Source organism: Spinacia oleracea, chromosome 1 (assembly GCF_020520425.1).
Source record: "Spinacia oleracea cultivar Varoflay chromosome 1, BTI_SOV_V1, whole genome shotgun sequence".
Lineage (NCBI taxonomy): Eukaryota > Viridiplantae > Streptophyta > Magnoliopsida > Caryophyllales > Amaranthaceae > Spinacia > Spinacia oleracea.
The window spans coordinates 1,291,773-1,311,390 of NC_079487.1; the positions used below are offsets into that span (position 1 = coordinate 1,291,773).

The 19,618-nt window shown below is 36.2% G+C and overlaps 1 protein-coding gene across 1 annotated transcript; it reads right to left on the reverse strand.

Moving 5' to 3' along the window:
• Positions 1-912: 912 nt before the first annotated feature.
• Positions 913-16,297, reverse strand: LOC110774975 (uncharacterized). The gene is made up of 13 exons (XM_021979580.2): positions 16,107-16,297; positions 15,884-15,995; positions 15,719-15,801; positions 15,567-15,632; positions 14,734-14,834; positions 10,025-10,143; positions 9,203-9,243; positions 7,400-7,488; positions 4,287-4,461; positions 4,087-4,203; positions 3,175-3,219; positions 2,524-2,652; positions 913-1,542 (listed from the first exon to the last, which is right to left on the reverse strand). Exons 1-13 carry the CDS (start codon positions 16,230-16,232, stop codon positions 1,408-1,410), a joined length of 1,338 nt encoding a protein of 445 aa, XP_021835272.1. The 5' UTR covers positions 16,233-16,297; the 3' UTR covers positions 913-1,407.
• Between the last annotated feature and the right edge of the window lie 3,321 nt (positions 16,298-19,618).

Sequence of the window (19,618 nt, forward strand, 5' to 3'; positions counted from 1 at the left end):
AACATACCTAAACTAAAAAAGTACCTCATCTAAAATTATAAAAAAAGTAACATGTCTAAACTATAGAAGTAATATACCTAAACTAAAAAAAATACCTCCTCTAAAATTATTAAAAAAAAGAAACATGTCTAAACTATAGAAGTAACATACCTAAACTAAGAAGGTATCCCCCCTAAAACTACTCCGTATAAATAAAGTAACATGTATAAACTATAGAACTAACATACCTAAACTAAAAAAAATACTTCCTCTAAAATTATAAAAACAAAAAAAAGTAATATGTCTAAACTATAGAAGTAACATACCTAAACTAAGAAGGTATCTCCCCTAAAACTACTCCGTATAAAAAAAGTAATATGTCTAAACTATAGAAGTAACATACCTAAACTAAGAAGGTATCTCCCCTAAAACTACTCCGTATAAAAAAAGTAATATGTCTAAACTATAGAAGTAACATACCTAAACTAAGAAGGTATCTCCCCTAAAACTACTCCGTATAAAAAAAGTAATATGTATAAATTATAGAAGTAACATACCTAAACAAAAAGTACCTCCTCTAAAATTATAAAAAAAAAATAACATGTCTAAACTATAGAAGTAACATACCTAAATTCGCAAGTGTGAACTGGTCTCACCATCAGTGATGGTGAGGACAGTCTCATATAAGAATTTGGGTATGAATTATGATTGGTTGTTTTCTTTTTGTATAAAATATATTATGTTCTTGGGCATTCCAAGTCATTGGATACACTTATACACCTACATTTACCTGTACCCGAGAAATAGCCGGAAGGTTTTTTTTTACAAGGACTAACAAAGCTAAAACAAACAAAACAAAACAACAGCCTACAAAAGACAGTGATATAAGAACAAGTTTACAGTTTTGTGGTTTTAATAATAATAACAAAGGGATTCCATCATGTCATCTGCATAGAATTTGAAGGTAATCAATTCAATCAATATTAGGGCACAATTCTTTTTAGGGTATCTCCAAAAATGAGTACTCCGTAACAATTACTTGTATATGATGGACAAAGTAACACTTTAAAATATCGGAGGGTAACAACTTACAAACAAACAACTGATAAGGCTAGTAGTCTACTTCTATAGTCATACGGAGTACTTCTTATGCTTTTATGATGGAACCTGGTTTAATTCGTGTGAGGTCTTCTCTCCTCGTCATAAGACTTGAACACTTGACCCAACACACAACAAAATTTCAAACTGACCACCAATATAAAGTCAAAAGGAGAGATTGCTTAAATCACTGCCATTTTAGTTCCCCACTTCTTACTTCTTCTATCAGGCTTTCTGATTCTCTTTTCTATAGCTAGGTATGGAGTAACAACCCAGCATCTTAGAAGGCCACTGTTTTGTCTAGTGCCTTCGAGTTTCTAGGCCCGTCACCTATTTGATATTGTAAGTTGGCACACTCAGATAGAACTTGGTATTCTTGAAGTCATCCAACAGTGGGTTGTAACCATCTTTGGTTTTTGTTTTTGATGGCAGCCCGAATTGTTCCATGAAAGCAGATGTATCAAGCTGCAAACAAAATGGTGAAGGTTTAAATAGAAACGCAGAAAATCCATCAGGAGAAAGAAGGGGAACTGACAGATTGAGTCAACAAAGATATGAAAGTACAGTGACATATTAAGTTACCCTCTTAAGAACTCAAAATGAGAAATGGAAAGCACTACTTTCCTCAGAAAATTACTACCTTAGGAAAGTATACAAGCTCAACTATTGTTGCAGAACCAGGAAGCTAAAATCTATATTATACACAAGTCAAGCTAACAGGCCCAAGCAATTGGAACATAATCAGCCGATTCAATTCCACAGATTGAGCTTCTAGGTTAAGCTAGGAGAAGGGACAACATACTTGAGTCAAATAAACATGCAAACCACTCTACCTAATCTGTTTGTTACAACAATATATCTATTGACTGCCACCTAAACAACTTAATTCGAAACCAGAAGACTTGATTTCCCTTATGCAGCTTATTAACATGCAATGCATCTTCTTTCTGGTTCATTTTCATTCTCTACAGGTTCCCAATAGCCCATCCACCACAAGCAACAATTTAGGTTTTCCCATCCATCATCATGTTGAAGCATATGGCACACATCCAATATGATGCCAAGTTGTTAAATCGGACACTTTATAAGTTATTCTTATTTATTTTTCCACTTTCTAAGATATCAAGTTCTTGACAAAATCCTGATATTCTCCTAAGCTAAAGTTATTAAGGGAGGAAGATGAGATTGCAAACAATATTACAAACGTACTTTTCTTTACTAAGATGGATCAACTAAAGATTATGAAATTCTCCCAATCTTCATAGCTGCATGTTATCCACATAAATTACTCACTCTGCATCGAGGAACTTATGCAGGGAGTTAAGGTAAGCTAACAGTACTCAACTACTCATCCCTTCACAGAAAAAGGAAAAGGCTAACTTTACTTATCAACCCACATGATATAAATTTAATTGCAAGAGCTATGAAGTCAGATGTGCTGCTTACTGTAAAAGTCCGCCTCTTCTTCTTTTCTTTGGATGGGTTTTTTTGGCATGTTTCCAGCCAACCTGAGCAATAATGATCAAAGCGTTCCAAAAGCCAGAAGTCTGTTGGGAAAAAGATATCAGCATCACCCTGCAACATGAAGACAAGAAAGAAATTGATTACTATTCTCCTCATCATTTACTTTCCATAGTTCAGAATTTATATCAAAATATCATTTTTTTTTTCAGCCACTCGTTTGTCGGTAGTAAGGGGTGAAGTGGGGGGGGCAGGGGTTCCATGTACGGCATAATGAATCCAACGGATAAACCCGGTCATAATATATCATCTTAGTATCATTTGACGCATTATGCCATAACGTCCACAAGTAGCAGTGCGTCTATTTTCATACATGAACATAGGCATTTGTGGATGACATGAACATAGGCATTTTCATACATGAACCAGTAACCACAATATACGAGATAATTGTGATCAGGCACAATAGTGCATCTCCAGCCTCCTACCTTGCAACTGCAAGATGCGGGGTGGAATGATTTTTATTTTTTTTCAAATGATACGTAGGGAATAATTTGATAAAATTGTAAAAGGTACTTGTAAATTGTAATGAACCTGAACTTGATGAAAAAAATAAACATAAAAAACAAAGCAAACCTTTGCATCCAGATAGCTATTGTAATCTACGCTGCAGCCATCGATCTGCACAAACGGTACAAAACAATGTCATTAGCTTATGCAAAATGATCTTTTTGATTGCAGGTCACTCAGACTTCCCACTGTAATTCTGAGTGGAGTCGTTTGGAATTTCATTCCTCGTTTTCGAAAATCTTTTGACAAACATTTATGCCATTCACAAATGGACGAAATCTGGTGCAATGATGCCAAAAGCAATGATTTCATGGAATCATACACAAAGATCGTTTAGGGGGTGAAGGGTACATTGAGGAATCAGTTAACAGAAAATGGAGACTACCATCACTAATTCCAGAAAGCCAGTTTGTAGCATAACTCCTATGTAAAGTAAATTTTACAGGACTCTGCAAGTTTTAGATCTTCCCAAGTCCTGACATAGTCAGAACTAAAGGTAAGATGGATCACAGAATATGGACTCGAACACATAAATTGCACGTATCAGATCATGAGATATGGCGCCAAATAAGCCGAAGATTCACGCAAACTACATCAGAAACCAACCATGTAACAGATATAAATCTGATAATGAAGTAATGAACCCACATCAATTCAATTCTAACAACTGGAAACTAGATCCCAAATCATCATTTCATATTCAGCAATTAGTCAAGAGTATACCATTTTCATGTACCAAATCACTAAATGCAGCGCAGTCAGTCTGAAATGGGAGTAGCTTAGCATGTGAAGGAAGTGTGAATTGTCATAAGCAACAGAAACATATAGAGACCAAAAATTTTCTCTTCATTAGCAATGCATTCGAGACAACCTCAACATAATTTTCGGAACAAGGTTGCCAGTTTCAAGAAATTTGTAGCACAAGCAGATAACTGAGGCAGAATCGAAAACTGTGCATAATTCAATATCAAGAATTACCTTTGCTGAGACCAGTGGAGCCCTTAGACCAGGTAACTTCACATCAGGTAGGTAACTAAAATCTGATGCAATCAACGACATCTTTGGTAGGGCACTATGTAAAGCCTCCATAAGTTTCTGATAGAATATTGAAAGCAATTTAATCTTCAAGCCATCAGTAAAGCAGGTGACGAAGATGTTCGAAATTGAATTTTGCTTACCAGACAGCCTGTTGGTAGCCAACAACGCCGAGGCTTAGGAAAGATTTTAGAAAAAATACTTCTTGCAGCTGATGCTACTCCAGTTGCTGGGCCATTAATATCCTCAGCCAATATCTCAATGCAAAGTGTTATTAGACGATCTTGTAAAGGTCTGTATGACTCAGACGGAATTTCCCTGTTGATTACAATAAAGTTAGTCAGGTTACCATTGGATTTGAGATTTAAGCTCATAACTTAACGGTTGACCACAAATTCACATGCCTAAAAGACATAGAATATCAATATCAATATCAATTTAGAATAAAATATCACCAATTACTAAATACAGTTTTCGGGGTTTTAGTTTTTTCCCTTAGTAAGAATGTTTTGGAGGGCACAAAGCAGCAAAGAACAAAAGTCCACCAACAAGAAACATCCAAAGAAGACAGACTAGCCAAACCTTGGCTATGGATCCAGGTGATATCTTCCCATGGCCTTTTGCCACTGAAAGTGTCTTTCTTTTCTCAATACCTGGGCATCCATCCATCGCTCCTTGTTGGTCATTTGAAGGAGTTATAACTTTTGGATGCAAAGAGCCCAGGTTTCAAGAACCTTAGTAAATTAGAGCATATTCTTCAAACACCAACATTTTGTGTTAAAGAGAGAGAATTGAATAAAAGACAATATAATAGGTAGAGAGATGAGAGAGAGTGAGACCATTCATGAATTGGTGTTCATGAACACCAATTTCCTGCATGGAGGGCTTGACATGTGGCATATGGGGGATCAAACAATATTGTTTATTTTTTTTTTAGTTGCAAAGTGACATTTTAGAAATGGTGTTTGATAAATGTTGTTAAATGTTGGGTTTGGTGTTGGGGAGAGAGAAAAGATAAAATATTATATTTAATTAGATTGAAGTCCAAATTCTTGATGTTTGATAAACATGCTCTTAGTACCCTCTTATCCCTTCATCTTGGTTATTTTATAGAAATTTTCCATTCAAAATTCATCCTTTAGACCTTTCCCAGAGTGGATAAATATTACAGGAGTTGGACCAATCGTCAAAAGAAAAACTCTTTTAAGACCGGCCCACACAACTAATGCCATTCTTAAAATACTAAAGCTCCCAATTCCAATATTTATTCGTACAGTAAACAATTGGAGTAGGTTCAGTTCTAGCCCCATCTTGTCTATCGCCCTGTGAAGGTTTTTATAACCTTCTGACCAACAGGTCCAACCAATCTTCTACTAATGATTGGTTTTAGTAGGAGAAAACCCATCTCCTTTGCCCCCCTGTAACAAGCCCTCACCCCCAAGGCTGTCTGCTCAAAACCAATGATATTCTGCAAAATTAAAAACCCCACAAGTATTTGCCTCCTAGTGTATCTCAACTCTTATGTTTTGGAAGTGGAGAATCTGGGCGCCATGCACTGTGGACTAGCCTTGTTTTCATGGAACAAGTCATTTGAGATTATAAGGATCATATGAGATTGATTGCATGCTGTCATGAATCAGAATATTCACCAAAGGCCTCTTATTCAGCTCACATATACAAGGCACCCAACAGGTTAATGAGAAAAACATGCCCTGAAGTTAGATGATTCTGTTTTGCAATTGCTTGAAGAAGAAGTTGAGGTTACTCCAGGGATTTTGCATACAAGTTAGTTTATACAGAGTGTGAAATATAGTTCATAGATTTTTTTGATAGTAAGGAATTGGAGTATAAACAAGGGAGAGGATGAAGGGAAATGTATCTAGTCATTACGTTTTCTCTTTCTTCTTTAAACCTCTTGTAACAAAAATGTCATATGAACAAACGGGTCCACGATGAACTCGTAATGGCCTTGGGACTGTCCTTGCGCACTCATATTTGGTGATATCCGGACTTGAGGTCCAACATGGTAATAACCCATGAACCATATCCTTGTTAAGGTTGTCAATGATGGGGATTAAATACTTGTCCGACACCATATCCCTAATGAGGGTCCTATGAACAACAAAAAATACCAAGACCAATCCTTTTTGACAAGCAGCACAAGGCTCTATAATACGCTAGTAGATGCTTGCTATGTTAGTAGGACTCTTCATTTTACGTCAAGTACCCGTGTCGGATCCTCGACACTCGGACATGGCTACGGACACTGGACACTTCATTTTGGACCAAAATCATGATTTCTTTTTCACAAAATAGCTTAGTCGGACACTTGGACACGTACCCGTGTCCGACATGGGTACCCGAGTTTGAGTAACATAAGATGTTTGAGATACTCCTTCCTCCAATGTGTCCCTTATAGTGATATTCATATCATGGAGTTATTTAGCAAGTTGGTGACTAACCCTACACAAATCTTTTGAAAGGCGTATGCACTAAAAACAATCTCTCTCCGGAACAACTCATCATCTCTTGCTTCCACTTCATTAATAATATTCTAAATTTTTGCAAATTTGATAAAAGAAACTGTTATGAAGGAGGTGAAAGTTTGTTTTTTCACATAATGAATTTGTTTCTCAGTCAATCTAAATCCTTCCACAACCCCCACATTAGTCCTCATCCCTGCATCAATAAACAAATTATTTTCAACGTCATTAGGAAAAACAAAAGTATCTTCACCATACAACCGTTGTATCTTGAACTTTTCACGTCGTGCGGCTCTAGAATCCACTTCCTAGATCAGCCTACTCTAATGCATAATGGAGGGTAGTTGGACCCTTTATGCATTCTTGCGAAATTACACATTGTGGACTAATATTTTATTTCACAAGGCAACAACATACAATATTTACACAAAAAGTTTCCGGCAGCGTAATAGAGTAACCATGGAATCACATGCCTTGGACAAACCATTATTAAGAAAAAATTTAAGTGGTAAATTGCAGCTATACCCCCCTTGTGTGGAATATCATGTAAATACGGAGTTTCTCTACTACTTTACATAGGTTTATGGGTAATAATGCAAAGAGACGTGGTTTCCCACAAGGTTATAATTATGATAGTTCTTGTATGGAATTGCATATTAGCCGACCCCAAAACATTTTGGGACTAAGGCTTTGTTGTTGTTGTCTTGTATGGAATTGCATCTAACTCACAATTTATAAACAAACACAGTTCTAGTTTGCAATTTGATGCCTACCTGTCAAGCTGCTTCTCAACCCATACTTCTTCCCAAGGAGAAGCTTGATTTTCAGCATAGATAAGATCATGGGGAAGATTATCAAGCACCTGAAGGGGGAAAAAAAAAGTCTTGATATGTAGTATTTCTAAGGTGGCTCCAAATTTCAAACAAACATCACTAAGGATCTAGAATGAAAAACAAGATCTGAGATAGGTGGTGCAAATCTTATGTTCAACTGCGATATACAGGAGGCTTATTATCTACAATTTAAAGCCAAAAGTTAGATGCACCTTCCGAGTTCCGAAGTATGCTTTTAGAAACTAAGAGTAAGGGCTCCCGTGAAAGCGGAGTAGAGAAAAAAAGTACTATAAAAGACTTCAAAACAGAGGTGTTTAGATAGACCCATAGACACAAGACTCTCACACTCTGTCTTCATTAGCTAACATCATCATCAGTTCTTATGCCCCACAGTATGTCTTTTACCCATTCTTTTGTATACAGGTTACGATGATGATGAGTTCAGCTAAACGGTATAGAAGCCCAGCTCATGCTACAAGTTGATTCAACACCATAACGAACTGAGAAGCCAACCTAGGGACTAGGGTCCACTTGGAAGGCTCATGAACTGGAATGGCTTCTTTTAATTGCTACTCCATATATATGTTAGCATTAAACAATTCTTGAGTTTTCATTTTGCAAATCACGTAATATCAACCTATAACTCTATATGGGTAGGTCCCATGGCGTGTCCTTTTACCCACCTTTTCTATATGGGCGGAAAGATAATGAGTTGAGCTAACAGCTGAGCTCATGCTACATGTTGAGTTGGCACCATAACAAGCTGAGCCAAGCCAGACTGGGGTTACTTAAAAGAAGGTTATGAACAGGGTCTGGCTTCTTCTAGTTGCTAAATTCTAGCAATCAACAAGCCTTAATGTTTAGTTTTCTAAGACAAGTAACATTAACCTACAATTCTATATGCATATAATATATGTACATTTACTTAATACTAATACACAACGCATTACCATATATATATTCAGCTAAATACAACTCATCGTTATTTGCAATGAAAGAAGTACCAAAAAGATTTTAAAGAAGTCAAAGATTTTACAAAAGTCAATTCTGATGTTTTTTTTCAAGTTAATGACCAATGAAGCCCAAAACTCTCACGAAGGTCAAATTTTCAGTTTTCAAAACTTGAGAACTCGAGGGAACTTAGTAGGAACATTTCTCTAAACAAAATAGGAGTATATATTTTGTACAAATTTAACGAAATTAAGTTGAAAAGTTAAAAATATTAATGATTGACAAACAAGCATGAAATTCGAAGTTATTTATGTCAAAATTATCATCCATTGCAAGGCCATAACATCTTTTCCTTTGATTCTTGTACTCATGTCACAAGGGAGTGAAGGGACAATAACTTTTCCTTTAATTAATCACTTATATAACAGGCGAGACAAAGAGAAAGGAAGGAGGACACAGGGTTTAGCTTATAAAATTTTAAATAGAGGGGGGGGGGGGTGGCGGGTTGCATTGGTCAAGCAAGGTTGAACTTAGCACCCCTTTTTAACTATCCCTATATGTCTCCGCATCACAAGGGCGAAAGGCTCCTTTGTAATCCAATCTTCCTCCGCATCACATTGGCTCCTTTTCAACACTATCTATCTCTCTCCTCGTGACAGAGGCTCCTTAAAATGTGTTCCTCCCCACCCCCCATGTTGTAACTAGAAAACAAGAACATTGGAATGATTTTAAATTGGACAACAAATAAAAGGTTATTACAATCTACAAGACAAATAATTGAATTTGAAATACCTCTAGCATTATGACCCAGCATGGCTCCTGTTGAGCATTACCTACTCACAGCCAGAAAAATCACATCCACTTACATTAGACGGTTAATGGGAATAAAACCACAAAAGTGCACAAGAAAAGTTATTTAAATTTCTATTTAGAAGCCAATCATAAATCGGATTAATTTCATGCAAACCATGTACTGTAAAAGAATAAAGCTATTCCTTAATGCACCACCACACACACACGTGATAATCTTAACAGTGATGAGAGTACATAATTGAAGCAAAAACTGCACCATCCCTAAGAGTACCACACAAAGATTATACAGAAAAGCAGTGAAGGACCACTGGTAGTTAATTTCAGGTTTTGGAAGAGAAAAAGGGAATGCTTTTTAATACCCCAAAAAAAAATCTCGTTAAATGGGAAAACTGCTCTGTGGGAAACAAATTGAGAAGCTCCAATGTATTAAAGTGCCCGAAAGAGTTTAGGGCTTCTGGGGAATTTGATTCTAGTTCTAGCAACCCCTGTTAGGCCTAATCTAGGTTCCTTAAGTTGAGAAAATAATCCAAGATCTTGGCCAAACACTGCTTTAAGTTGGAAAATCCCAAGTTGAAAACAGTACCCCTTGTTCCTCTAAATGCTTAGAAACATATTTCTTCAGATATGGACAACATACATAGCACAATTTCTGAAAGAGATATTAAGAACAACAAAATTCTTTTTAGAGGATTCTACTTCATATGCTCCTTGTGGAATCAAGTATGATTAAGGTTTTCATACAATAATGATATGAAAATTGTATTAGTTATAACTTATAGCAGAAAAAGAGAGAGATCACACCCCATCCATTTCGATCTGCAGCATCACGACATTCAACCGTAAATCTTGATTTGTGACTCTGAACTTGGCCAACCGTTTCCTTTTGTTTTTCAGCTAGAGAAGGACTAATCTCCACTGATCTGCACCAATAAAATTGATGAATTTCATATTTAATATGCCAGCATAACATTTAGAAAAATGCAGCGGGATGGACATAGAGAGCTTGGCTTCCATAATCCATATATGCAAGATCCAACATGTTGACACATCACTATACTATTCTATAAATGGCTAAGTCATCCCAAATTTACCCTGTATCCCACAGAAAGCAAACCCACCCCATAAATATCGCATGTATAGTGTAATGAACTGATATTTTTGGGCAGAAAATTAATGGCTAAAGAATATTTAATTTGCTAGAAAGATGATGAACATAAAAGGGGATGCAAAAGGTAGTGACTTGAGGCCACAAATCTCCAAATTTAGTGACTTGAGGTCATCACTCTCCAAAGCCTAAGCTTTACTAATTTCTCAACATACCTCTCATAACCTAGTGTGCTAGTATTTATAACCATTCTACTACACCTACCTAATTTGTCTTCTACCTAATATCACTCATTACCTATTATGCCCTTCCCTTACACTTGGTTCATTGCAATACCGGCCCCCTAAACTTCCACCTTGTCTTCAAGGTGGGTAGTAATTAGCAGAGAATTCACAGCCTCGGTAGCAATAGTCAATGCCATTCTGTTTTCTGAAATTGACGTTCGGTTTCCATTGGCGCCCAAGCTCAATATTGGTAAGTCCTTGTACCTCCTCTGGTAGTGTAGCTAAGAAGAAATTATCCTTGAAGCTGTCATAAGCTGGAAGTAAGGTTTGGGTTTCTGACTTGGAATTGTAAGGTTGTAAGTTGGGGAAATTAACAATGGGATGTTGGTCTAAATTGTGGGGGTAATGATAGATTAATGTGGTAGATGGTCTGAGATTAATAATTGTTGAATTGGGTTTAGTTTTGGATGAAAGGGTTTGAAACTTGGTTTTGCAATTCGGTGGTAGTGTGGGTTCAAGGGTAGACAAATGGGGTTCAAAAAAATGGGTGCAACTATTGGTTTCAAACGACTGGGCTGAAGAGATGGGATTACAACTAGCATTGGGCTTTGAGTTTGTAGGCCCAAAATCAGTCAAGACCTCATTGAATAGAAAACAATCCAAATTGACTCCTCTTTCAATAGCTATATTCAAACCTGAATGTAAATCACGTGTTTGCAGCCTAACTTTATCGGTTGTGTTAGCCATTTTTGCATTTACTAAATTGCCCTTAATGATATCTTTTGTCTTCCTTTCCAAGCCAACAAGTAACCCATTAAAACTTCTCCAACACACCTCTTCTTCTGGAATCAAGTTCCAGTACCGCCGTGATTGCCGCTGCACTCGACCACCGGAATTCTTACCGGCGACGAAACCAGGACCACCACCGGATCCACTATTTCCGACACCACCTCGCTCAAATACTCTTCTCTTTGGTTCACATCTGATGTGGTATGATTCACTCGTCCCTCCGCCAAATCCGATTCCTCTCGCACCACCTCTTTCGAAAACACCTCCCCTGTGGTTATTTCCAGTGAGGTTTTGACAACCACCATTGTGCCCTCTTATGTAACCCCTCGCAGGACCACCACCTACTTGGCCGTACTTGGCCGGCGAGACCACCTCGTCCTCCGCCGCTAAAACCTCTAGCAAAATCACCATGTCTTTCCCCCACCCTTGGCGACGGAGATTCCTTTCGGCTCCCATCATCCTTATGACCTATGTCGACGATGCAACGCTGACCCTTGCTGGACCCACCCACAAAAAATGTTTTCAGCACCACCTGGGCTACCATATGCAACCCCTTTTCCAAATCCTCCACCTAGTGCCACCGTACTTTCGTTGGTAATGAAAAGTGGATATTCTCCGGATCCACTTTTCTGCAGATCTGCATTTTCCACGCCTTCCGTTTCAACCACCTCCGAATCTGCTTGGTTCTCTAGAGCAACAGCTTCTTTCTCTTCCTCTTCAAGTATCTCTTCTCTAATTTCAGTAAATTTCTCTCCGATTTCCTTCAATTCTTGCCGGAACGAAGAAAAGATCGGAGAAAGACCTTCCATAATGTTTTTCACGAGATCTTCCTTACATTTTGGGAAAATCTCATCCCACTTCTCTTGGGATTTCTGATCTGTAAACACCATCTTTCTTTTTTTGTTTTGTTTTTTTTTTTTTTTGTTTCCTCCAGAAAATCAGATCAGTTACCCCTCCCAGAACTGTATCGCTCTGATACCAAGTGTAATGAACTGATATTTTTGGGCAGAAAATTAATGGCTAAAGAATATTTAATTTGCTAGAAAGATGATGAACATAAAAGGGGATACAAAAGGTAGTGACTTGAGGCCACAAATCTCCAGATTTAGTGACTTGAGGTCGACACTCTCCAAAGCCTAAGCTTTACTAATTTCTCAACATACCTCTCATAACCTAGTGTGCTAGTATTTATAACCATTCTACTACACCTACCTAATTTGTCTTCTACCTAATATCACTCATTACCTATTATGCCCTTCCCTTACACTTGGTTCATTGCATATAGTCACCTCATATCCTGCAAAAAGTCAACCCAATCCTAACATGGACCCGATTTACGTAATGCTGCTAAAAAAACCCAACCTGAATTAGCTCTATCCATAAACGAACAACGGAATCTAAATCATATGTCCAACAAGTTGAGCGAGCTACAGAAAAACCACTATTATGTCCCATTTGAGCTGAACACTGATCAACAGAAAAGATTGTGTTTCAGCCAAGGTTCTACTCGTTCTGAACAAATGAGTTGCTCCATCTACTGTTGGAGTTCCACAAACAATCCATTCAAGAAAGCCCTTTAAGAATAATACTTATCCAATAGTCAAATCTGTTTAGAATCAAAGTATCAAGCACTTCCATATTGGGATCAAGCTGTGTTACACAGAGGGTTAAGTAACATTGCTATAAAGTACTTTATCCAGCACGCCTAATTACTTTTTGTGTATGGCTCCAAGATTATTATCCCTGTTAGGGTGGCTTGATAACTAGAGAAAATGCATCTTCCTACAAATAAACAAACAAACAAACAAGCATAAAATTGAGGGTATAGCTAGCCTCACCCAATCTACATGTGCTCCATTTCTAGATCCTAGCTAGATTGGTGGTTTCTTGATTTGTTTTCTTTAATTCTTAGTTCTATCTTACATTTGTCCAGTTTTTTATTTAATTGTGGTTAGGGAAGCTATTGTGTAATAGTCACACAAGATACCGGACAAGATTTAAGTGAAAGGTAAAGGATCATATACTCAGTTACTCACAGTTGCAATGACATGATTTTGACTTATATATTGATCACATCAACCTTTTACAGGTTATTTTAGGCCTTGTACGGGTCATACTGCACAAAATGTAAAAGTCCTTCATCCGCTCGGTACATAATGGTTTGACAAACTAACAACCAATCTGGATTAACACGTAGATAATATAATGGCTTGAACAACACCAAGACTATTGCCAAGCTCCCTACACCTTTCATCCGCAATCTTGAAAACTATCCTCCTTATTCCTTGATGTCATCCATTATCACAAAATAACACAACTAATCACCGGGAAGAGATGGCTTTCTGTCATTAGCATGCTATGAAGAGTGTATACCAGATCCTAAATTGTTGTTCAACCAATAAAGTTAAGCTCCTACCTTCCAAATGAACATGAAAACACGAAAAAGTGTAACTTGCAGCTTTAATTTGGTGATTGTTGACACTCATAAGAGATCAATCCTAAAAATCGGAAAACCAGATTCATTGAGAAAGATTATACCAGAAGACCCAATAAAAAATCGATATCATCAACATCCCTGTTTGATGGATTAGAATCAATGTCCAAGAGGACCAAGACTAATTGTGATCTTCCAAAACCAATGTTACCTAGTTTTTGTTCAGATATGTGGAAGAGTGGAACCAATATGGGAACACCACAATACACAAGTAAGTCTGTTTTAGGTAGAAATTTTTAATTGAAATTCGTCACAATTATTTACTCTAATTGCAAACTGTTTATGTTGTACTCCCTCCGTCCCGGAATACTTGACCTGTTTTCCTTATCGGGCCGTCCCTTAATACTTGACCTGTTTCTAAAAATGGAAATATTCTAACCATATTATATTATTTCTCACTCCACCCTTATTAACCCACCTACTCCCTACTCCATACAAAAAATAATTAAAAATTCAACCCCTGCTCTCCCCCAACCCCACCTCTTAACCCACCTCCCACTAACTACATTAAAATAATACCCCACTATCAACTACTACCTATTAAATTAAATAAGTCAATTCAAGTCCCTTAAACTTTGTGCCGGTCAAACCGGGTCGAGTATTCCGGGACGGAGGGAGTATAACTATAAGGATAATGATAATTAACTAGTGAGAAGTTTAACACAATTACGTATAATTAACTCATTAGTCATTACTTCCTCTGTCCAGATTACAAAGGACATTAGCTAATAAGTTTATACTACAATCCACATTGTGGAGTAGAAGGCAAAGATTGACAGCAGAGACGTATTGCACAACTGGTTAAACAGAAAAGAAGATGCTGAAAAATAAGTGAGTACCAATAGACAATCCAGCAAGAGGGCAAAGAAGGTAAAGATCTCCACAATTATATACCTACATGTAGGTCATGTTGTTGTAAACTCGTGGAGGTGCATTCAACATTAAATAATCCATTATACCCTTTGCACAAGTTCCTGATCCACCACCAATTTCATAGATCTGAATTTAAATAATAGAAAATAGCAAGCATCTAAATAAGCTAAGAGTGGGCGAAACGGGTTATAAATATACAAGTTACTGTAGCAGCAATTAGCAAATGAGAAGCACTCCCTCCATTTCTGAATAAATGCATCACCTTGACCGAAACACTTGTCAATGCACTACTTTTACCACTAATATCTCTAATTGTCTATTAATAAATGCTACTCCTTCCGTCTCTTTTTGTTCTTTACGTTTGGTATTTTTCACGCGTTTTAACGATTAATTAATTTGCATCGAGATTCCTCAATTTTTTTATTTAAACAAGATAAATAACGTTTATTTATAATGTTTTCACTTTTATCAAAATTCTGATATTGAGAAATGAGTAAATTTTAATGTCCAGTGAAAAGGTGTGAGAGATTAAATAATTGGACACAAATTTTGATAGAATACTAAGTCATTTACGTGATAATATAAAAGAAAATGTAAAGAACATTTTGAAATAACCAAAAAGTAAAACGTAAAGAAAAAAAAAAAAAAAGAGGAGAGAGTATAAAAAGTTGATACAATGAAAATACACATTTTGACTAATCCATATACCATAATAATATTTAATTTAGAATATTTTAGTAAAATATCAAGTCCTAAGTTAATACTTATGAATAGTGCAAAAGTCCAAGTGATAGGCATTCATTCAGAAACGAGGGGAGTAAGTGAATAAGCGAGAGGGAGGGAGTAAAAGGGAGTCACTTTTAACGGAACGGAAAGATTAGCAGTACGCAAAATGGCTTCCGCAATCCCATGGGCATACCAAGGCTGTATGGAAAGAATAAAGGTGAGAGTTAGGGTTGTATCTAAAATCAGGAAAAAATATAAAAAGAAAAGAAAACGATGAAGCAAACCTTAAAGAGTTCGACAGGAGTAAACCATGAAATCTCACTTTGTTTATAAATCTTATTAAGATGTTGCAAATAAGCTTGTCTGCCTGGAAAGTAAAGCAAATGAACTCAAATAAATAAAGGAAAACTGGGAATAGAATTATTATAGAATGTGAAGAATAAGCAAACCTTGAAGGTGGTTGAACTTAATACTAGTATCCAAGACTCCAACTGAACCCGATCTTTTGGAGAAATAACCATGATCTGGGTCATACAACGCCGCATGTATGTAATCACGCACCTGTAAATAAATGTAATAATCCCAGATTATCTATTTATTGTTATACATGTATACTCCTCTGAATCGAATTGAATTGAATTGATTGATTGATTGAGAGAAACCAACAATTACCAGCATTGGGTGATTGACGTCGATGTGAGTGGAGAAATAGGCGGATGAAATCGGAGCATAACTTTTCAGTTTGGGAGGACATTGGAGAATACGAGAAACCGCACAAACAGAGCGATGCCCAGGCATTGGATTTTTCGATTTTGGAAATGCCCGTTTGCTGCACTTTTGGGTACCGTATAGTTTCTCAACTTCAACACCCTACATTTTTTTATTTATCTTTATTCTTTTAACCCTCCACACCCACCGGTCCTCCACGAGCTCCGCCCATTCAATTTCGCAAAAACATATCAAGAGATATGTTAATAAATATATTATCTAAATATTAAATATTCATTGTCTTTTATAATAAAATTATTTATTTTATTTTTCATTTTTAAAATATCAATTAGGTTGTATATGCAACTTTTAGATTGTATATCATTTCATTATATTTCTGATAGTGCCACTTGATTTACATACATGCAAGCACCTCATCAAGAAGTATCATCGATTTTGAACTTGAATATTGAACTAGAAGTTGAATATAGAACTTGATAGTGAAATTAGGAGGCTCTTATTCAAAAGTTAGAACTTTTATGCTCAAAATATCTCATCTTTGATATGCTCCAGACTTTAACTTGTTCTAATTTAAAGAGAGTTTGCTCTCATTTAAATATCATTGAACTTTGAATATTGAAATTGAATATTGAAGTTCATGAGTTCTAGTTTGAAGAAGAAATTGCACTTCTTCAAACATCCTTGATCATTTGCAAAGTTAAGATTTTTATAAAATTTGTATGATGATTGTTGTAAAGAGCATTTTCAAGAGCGAAAACCTCATTTACTAATCATGATTTTCTGAAACAAGCATTAAAGATTGAAGCTTTGAACTTGAAAATGGAGTATGGAAGATCATTTGAAGGGAGATTCAAGTATGAAATCCCCTCGAAGATTACTCCTTTGATGCATATCCTAGTTCATGTGAGTATGAACTTCACATGAACATCCTTGGATTTTGTAAACTAGAAAGGTAGATAACTTGATTTGAGAAAGTCCTTGGAAATTTACCTAGACTTAGGTGTTGATTAATTTCTAAGCTTGGACTCCCAACGCTTAGGCATTAGAACATTGAACTTATATTTTGAAGAACTTGAAGATTTAACATGGAAGGGCTTCGAAAATAGGCAGAGCTTCGTCGCTCGAAATTGGATGTTGCTGCCTCTTTTTGTTCGTGGAAAATGGGGGGTATTTATAGAAAAACTTGATGGGAGCTTTGGATTGGCGCCAGGCGCAGGTAGGGGGGTGTCCCAGGCGCAGATGTTGTTGGCACCAGGACAACTATTTTGTCCTTTTGTGCGTTTGGCGGTTTTGCAAAAGATGCTCTTGTACCTTCTCCGCCCTTTTGCTTGGAGGTTAAGGAATGAATTTTTACGTCTTTGAAAGTGACATTTTTGAGGAGTTTCTCGAGATTGCTGATTTGTATGGGTTTTTCTCGGTTTTGCGGGCCGGCGCCGAAATTTGACTTGCCTTATATAATTTTGAATGGAAACGTGCCTTGGAGAATGATCCTGGCATCCATTTTGAGAGATTGAACTTGGATTTTGAAATTTTATTTTGGAAATGTGTTTGAGCTTGAATTGGAATTCGAGGTTAATTAGGATCTGGAGCCGAGGTTTGTGTCTTTGAATTGGAAGTTCGGAATATAAGTCGAACTTGGGGATTGAATTTTTATAGCCTTGAGTATGGATTTGGAGTTGAAATTTCAGAATTAGATTGTGTTTGGATTGGAATTGTGTTTGCTTTGAGATTTGTACTTGAGTTTTTAATGAAAGTTTGAAATTGAATGGATTTATGTCATTTACAACCGGTCGCTTACACTTAGAAATTAACCGCCCAAATCTAGTGGAGGTATAATCATTGGACTCTAGGAGAGACACAAATTAGGTGTCTACACAAAGCTTTGCTACATTTTAATTATGTTTCATTTCAGGATGTAATGATGTGTTGTCGTCAATTCGCTGGTAATGTTAGGAATAACAAAGCTAGCAATTTGATCATATCGTGTTCACCATGATAGTGGTCGAGTATCTTATGGTAATCGGTACTCCTCAATATTAGCCTAAAGGCTAACAATGAAAAAAAAAATAACCTTGGTCTTTTTATTGTAATGTTAAGAGTTGAATACGAAGTATGTTATACCAACCTTTTGTAATTGGGATAAATATGTCTTCAGAACTCACCGGTGTTAATCCAATTCTTACCTAGTCAATTGGTATTACTTTGCCTTTTTAGCAGGTACTTCAACTACAATAGTATTTTTTTTTTACTAACATTACCTGATATGAATACTTCAACATGGCAATTGTTAAGCTTAATTGAATATTTAAATTACCACAATATATGACGGTGAAACAAAGCCCGTTGGTTAAACGAGTTCAAGAACTAGTTAGTTCAATGTAATCTCTATTACATAAGGGAAGAGGGGAGGGGCATTACGGTGATCACACTTTTGGTGTGCCCCATGTAAAAAACTAAAATACCCTTCACAGTTTGCAATTTAATTCAATAAAAAAAGCTGATTTTTAATGCAAAAACAAACGCCAAAAAACGCCCTAAACCTTCTTAGTGGGCCCAAAAAGGCAACTGTGCAACTGATTTGACTGCCATAACAACCTATAATATTCTTTGTTCAGGAAAAGAAATCAATTTGATTGAAATTAATTTTGATTGAGTGATTAAATCAGGGAAGGAAATGAAAATTAGGGAAAGATAATACAAATACATAATCAATATGAAACAATTAATACAAAAAAAAAAAAATTACAAATTATTTCAATTGCCAAATAAAACTAATTACCCAATCAAAGGAAGTCAAATGGAAGACCACAAATCGGGAACTCCACATAAATCACGGATACAAATTTATACTTAGTCAACAAAATCTGTCAAATTGATAAAACTAATTACTCCAACAAACTGATTACCCAAGAAAACTACTTACGCGTGGAATCCCTCCAGTAAAAAAAACTAATTACACAATCAAAGGAAATTAAACGGAAGACCAAAATTTTTAGTGAGTTACTAAGTGATTAGGTATAATTAGGTGAAATACTATATTAAGGTTACAATAGTATTCATTTCAAAAAGTATATAATAATCCTTTTAAAATAAGACTGTGTACTCCCGCCAAAAAAAAATACTGTTTACTTTTAGAGTTTTATGATAGATGAAAACGAAGATCAAAGTAAGATCGAAGGTTGAAATGGAGGGATAAAAAATGACAAAGAATTTTACTCACCCATAACAAAATAGATTCGAAAATGTGAAAAGAAAAATCAATTATGTACGTGAGTATTACATTTTATATAATTGATTGATACTAGTAACACACTACTTAAAGAATGAATCCAAATGCGAGTACGGGAGATGAAATCATAATCCACAATGGGTTTGAACTTCCAAGTACCCGAATATATTTCAGATGTTATCTTAGAAGATAGACCTCCGTAGAGGGGCTATCCTTTGTGAGTTGT